This window comes from Triticum dicoccoides, chromosome 5B (genome assembly GCF_002162155.2).
Source record: "Triticum dicoccoides isolate Atlit2015 ecotype Zavitan chromosome 5B, WEW_v2.0, whole genome shotgun sequence".
NCBI classification, from domain to species: domain Eukaryota; kingdom Viridiplantae; phylum Streptophyta; class Magnoliopsida; order Poales; family Poaceae; genus Triticum; species Triticum dicoccoides.
The window spans coordinates 629,300,724-629,306,507 of record NC_041389.1 but is presented as its reverse complement, the minus strand read 5'-3'; the positions used below and the strand labels follow the sequence as shown (position 1 = coordinate 629,306,507).

Here is a 5,784-nt window from a genome sequence, read left to right as displayed (position 1 = left end):
CGCAGTAGTGCTTGCAACTTCATCGGTGAGACTTTTAATCTTGCCAAGGTAGTCGGACATGGACATGTTACCTTTCTTGAGGTTGGTGAGCTCAATGCGAGTATTGATCGCCTGGGCTTGACTTTGAGCAGCGAACATGGCGTGGATCGTGCGCCACACCTCGGCCGGCGTTTGGAGCGTTGCGACCTGGGCAAGGATCTCATGGGAAAAGGAACCCATCAAGTACCCTTGAAGTTGTTGCTGCTGTGCATACCAGAGGGAGCGTGCAAAGTTGACGACTTGTTCTTCTTTGCCTTCTGTGGTGATGGTGAGAGTGGCCGGCGGTGGCGGGCTCTTCTCGTCGAGGTGGTGCTCCATCTGTGCGCCTCTGATCTGAGGCAGCACGACGGCCTTCCAGAGCAGGAAGTTGCCCCTCGCCAGCTTCTCGTGGGGTGGCGATCCGAGAGAGGTGGTGTTGGTGGTGGTGGAGGAGGAGGCGAAGGTGGAAGATGAGGAGGTGGTGAGTGCACCCATGGTGCTTGCTGTCATGGCAGCGGTGGTGGTGGACATGATCTCGGTCGCCGGAGGTAGCTAGATGCAATCTCTTTCGATCTAATGAGGAAGAGGCTCTGTTACCATGTGAAACGATATTGTGGAAGCGTTAAACCCTTTGCTCGGGCCGCACTTGTATATATAAAGGCAATGCCATGGCTTACAAGACGAGATCGAGAGAGAACGATCGTTACAGGAAACGATCGGTACAGGAGGATTACGAGGGAGAGATAACTGTGAAACGATATTGTGGAAGCGTTAAACCCTTTGCTCGGGCCGCACTTGTATATATAGAGGCAATGCCGTGGCTTACAAGACGAGATCGAGAGAGAACGATCGTTGCAGGAAACGATCGGTACAGGAGGATTACGAGGGAGAGATAACAGAAGAAGAGATAGAGAAGGGTACAAGGTTTGAAAGATATCTATCCCTATACAACTCTATCTCTAACTAACCAACTATTTCAACAATGTGTTCAGCGCTAGCAGAAGTTGGAAGACCTGGATTCGGAGGCTGACAGTGTGATATCCTCTGAAATGTGCATTGTCAACCAGGCAAAACTGCTATGTTGCTGGAGAAGCTTAGAGGAATAGGTGTTCTTTCTGTAATGCACTTTCTAACTTGTAGTGTCTCTCTCTTTTGATGCTCGAATGCTGGTGGTGTCACGGTGGTGCACGATGTGGAAATGATGGTTTTCTCAATGAAAATCAGGGGAAAACCTTTTACCTAAAAAAAAGTACTCTACTTGTTTTCTCGCACATGGTGCAGAACTTTTGGAAATTAGACATGTGTTGTAAAATCAATATGTACACTACGCACTTCTATGTTCTATCTATTGTGCGAGAGAGCACATCATCTGCTGCTAGATTTGTTTGGTAACAGATGGAGATGTGTCAGCTTTGTTGTCGGAAAGAGGATCGGTCTTCATGGTTGGTCTCACCAACGAATGCCATGACCTAAGCATTGAAGCCGAACATGGTTCAAAACCTTGAGAGGTTGATACTCCCTGTGTGAACTAATATAAGACGTTTTAGATAAATGATCTAAATCTAAAACGTCCTATATTAGCTTACAGAGGGAGTAGATTATTGGGTGGCAAATGAAAGCAACAGATCTATTTGCAAGTCTGCACAAACAGAATTCTCTGAAAAAACTGAAAAGATCACTTACTGAAGGTTTTGCTGACAATCGAAGCCCACATGAATTTCAGTCGGCAGCATTGGCACTTTCTGCTTATTGGACACCTATGCCTTGAAACTGTAGGATATGCTGATTGTAGGAAACATGAATCATAGTAAAAGAAGGCACCTTAGCAATATTTTGAGAGCCAATAATGGGGTCAAAGAGTAGCTAAAGACACTAGAGTTGAAGACTTTGCTAAAGAAAGTGAAGCTGAAGAGAGTTGTTTTATACATCTTGCAACGTTTATGATTATATGAGAATGAGAGAATAAGCTGAAGCATTGACTTACAGAACCGAGCACGACATGATCACCAACTCATGGTGCAACATGGAAGACACCAGGGATTATCAATCAAATGGAAACAGCTAAGCAAAGGTATATTTCCATGTGAAGCCAGCTAGCTAAGCAGAGGAAATGTAACTAGGAGACATAACTTCGCTGAACGGTTCAAGCAAATGAACTTGAAACATTCTCTTTCAAGTGTTAGCTATTCTTGCAGCCAAGCGCGGAGCGCCTAGTGCCAAACAGGCAGGCAGCAATTTCAGAAACTTGTACTAGATGCCTAAATAAAATTAGTTCAGAGAAAATACGAACCAGCCTCTCTGCATTGCACTTTGCAGGGGTAAGACTAGGTTCCTATAATCCCTCCCCAGACCCCACCTTGTGTGGGAGCTTCTATGCACTGGGTCTGTCTAAAATAATTCCTGGACTTTTAACTCCAAAGTAGTACCAGAAAAGAAATCCTTGGGTCCAATATAACTAGTATACTAACACTGTATGGAACTGCGAATGTACTCCAACAATTCTGACCCATGGAAGAAACAATGGCGATTCCCTTCCATCCGTAGCCCCAATTCTGAATTCTGAACAATGCAAAGACAAATCCTAATTTTGAATCCACAAACACAACAATGAAGCTGCGCCTATTTCAGGAGTTCCGAAGTATACGTGGTCAATACCAGTAACTCAACTGCCGAACATGTTAGTTACGCACACAAGGGGGTAAGGTTTGAAGCTATCTGAACTATGCCCACACCAGAGGAATATCTTCACTCTAAGAGGTATTTTGAGAGTTCTTTTATATATCTTGCAACATTTATGCCCAAGTGAGAATGAGCTGAACCACTGACTTGCAGAACCGAGGACAACATGGTCATGGACTCATGGTACAACATGGAGGACAACAGGAATCATCAAATGACAACAGCTAAGCAAAGCTATCTTTCAATGTGAAGCCAGATAAGCTGAGGAAATGCAACAAGAACAAGGAGACAGAACTTTCCTTTGTTTAACACTTCAAGCAAATGAACTAGAAACGTTCTCTTCCAAATGTAACTTGCCGTCCTTGCAGCAAAGCACCAAGGCAGTAGAGTTCAGCTCTCATCTCCAGTACCAAACAGGAAGCAGCAATTTCAGAAACTTGTACAGCTACAAATAAAATTAGTGACGAGAAAAGAATTTCCTGAACTTTGAACTCCAAAGTACGTGTACTGCAAAGAAACCTTGAATCCAATACAACAAGTATACTATCATCATTTGGACTGATCTGGATGGCACCATGACAGTACTATCATCCAACAATTCTGATACAGTACCCATACCTACAACAATGGCGATTCGCCTTTCATCCGTAGACATGCTAAGCAGAGGAAACGCAACAAGGCGACAGAATGAACTTGAAACGTTGTAACTTGCCATTCTTGCGGCCAAGCGCCTAGTACCAAACAAGCGAGCGCAGATTTCAGAAACTTGTGCATATATAAAAAAGTATATATTAGTGAACAGAAAGAATTCCTGAACTTTGAACTCCTGAAATACGTATACTGCAAAGAAAACCTTGAGCCCAATACAACAAGTATACTAAGTATCATCTGTATGAAACTATGAATGTACGATATATCCTCCAACAATTCTGATACAGCACCCATTGCCACAAACAATGGCGACTCCCTTCCATCCGTAAACCCAATACCTGAATTCTGAACAATGGATAAACAACACCAACACAAATCTGAATTCTGAACCTGAAATGTTAAAGCAGCATCCATGAACTGAACGATGAAGCTGCACTTATTTCCCGATTTCCTGAGTATACATGGTGAAGAGATGCAATGCAATCAATGGTTGAGGAACTCGGCGATGACCTTGTCCTGGGCGACGGCCTCTTCGCAGCAGGGCTCGAGGAGGTGGAAGGTGTGCCCCTTCCCCGGCGCCTGCCAAATGTCGGCCTCCCCGCGCCACCCGCTGGCCCTGAGCCGGTCGTAGTAGGCGCGGCCGCGGTCGCGGAGCACGTCGCCCTCCCCGATGCACACCAGCACGCGGCCGCACGCCAGGGCATCGAGCCCGGGGGCGCCCTCCACGAACGGGTTGATGAGCGGGTCGTCCTCCCCGGTGGTGGCCGGGCACATGACGCGCCACAGGCTGGCCAGGCTCTCCCGCGCCGCCGGGTCCAGGTCGTCGGAGGCCACCTTGTCGGTGCCGAGGAAGTAGGGGTGGATCATGAGGAGGCCGTGGATCGCGGCGGCGTGGGGCAGCCCCTCCGCGCCGACCCGCATCGCCACGTGGTGCGCGATGTTGGCGCCGGCGCTCTCGCCGCCGAGGTAGAGGCGGGCGAAGTCGGCGTGGTCGGCGAGCCAGGGCTCGAAGCCAGCGGCGGCGGCGGCGCCGGGGGCGGCGTGGGAGACGACCCAGGCGAGCGCGTCCCAGGAGTCGGCGTAGGCGGCGGGGACGGGGTGCTCGGGCGCGAGGCGGTACTCGACGGAGACGACGAGGACGCCGGCGAGCGCGGCGAGGTTGTTGAAGTAGGCGTGGAAGGTGGGGTTGAAGGCGGAGCCGAGGCAGAAGCCGCCGCCGTGGTAGTAGACGAGGACGGGGAGCTTGGCGTCGGCCTGGGCGGCGTCGATGCGGGGGAGATAGAGGCGCGCGGAGACCTCGGGGGAGATGACGCGGTCGCGGGAGGCGACCCCGGTGGCGGCGTCGGCGTCGGCGGAGGCGGCGACGAACTCGGAGCCGAAGTAGCGCTCCACGCGGTTCTTGTAGATGCGGATGCAGGGCATGGACTCGTAGACGATCTCGTCGTCGGCCGCGGGCGCCGGGGCCGGGATGGGGGCGGCGGCGGCCATCGCGCGCGCGGTGGAGATCTGGGGGAAGACGGGCGACGGTGGTGGTTGGGACTTGGGGTTGAGGCCGAGGGGGGCGTGTAGACTTTGCTCTGCTCTGGTCAAGTAGAAATGTAGGCTCTGCCAGCGCCTAGCTAGCTAGGTTGGTGTTGATTGGCTTCTTGCTGCAACTTAACTTGAAGAAGAATTAATTGATTCCATAGCTTAATCCTGATTAGTGGAGTACTAGTTGTAGAACATGGAAGAGTTCTGATTTTTTTTTTTGATCTGCTTGCCCAAAATTCATAGGCTGCGTAGTATAGTATAATTAAAGTTGGTCAAATGGGTGACAATGTTGTTTCTTTATCCCAAGATTACCGCAATTTTCCGCCAAGCCACTTCGCAAACAGTTTTGCTAAGCATAAGTCGTCCGATGCTTCGATATGTCTCACTCGATGCTATATTCCTTTGATTCTGCATGGAAATTTGCACAAAAAAATTCTTTTCAACTTTTTCTTCTTCTTATATACCAATATCACTTGACTGAGAGTTGAAAGTCTCAGTTGACTGAGAAATGGCCACACCAATTCACAAAACAAAAACAAAAAACCGCCCCTCCTTTTGTCAACATTTTCATGATGCATTTCAAGAAAAAAAAAAGGATGGAAACCTCGAAGGCATTGCCTGGATCTAGAGAACATTGTTTAGTTGTTTCGTGGGAATGCAGCAAATGCGATAGTGGAGGAAGCTCATCTGCCCGTGCAAGATTCTCTCGCACAGCATATGCTCTGCCTCTCAACTCACCAAAATTTGCAGAGTCAAACAAGAACACGCCGCCCCAGTTGCATGAACTCCGCAGCCCCATATGGCCTGCCACTGAAACTCGTGCACAGCGCTACAAATTTTCTTCTTCTCTTGCGAGCTACGGTTGACCGACCCAGCCGACCGGCTCCAAAAGACTAAATACTGCTC

At 49.1% G+C, this 5,784-nt stretch overlaps 1 protein-coding gene across 1 annotated transcript; it reads right to left on the bottom strand.

Annotated features, from left to right (window-relative positions):
• Positions 1-3,509: 3,509 nt before the first annotated feature.
• Positions 3,510-4,947, bottom strand: LOC119312177 (2-hydroxyisoflavanone dehydratase-like). Its single transcript, XM_037587913.1, has one exon. It carries the CDS (start codon positions 4,834-4,836, stop codon positions 3,832-3,834), a length of 1,005 nt encoding a protein of 334 aa, XP_037443810.1. The 5' UTR covers positions 4,837-4,947; the 3' UTR covers positions 3,510-3,831.
• Between the last annotated feature and the right edge of the window lie 837 nt (positions 4,948-5,784).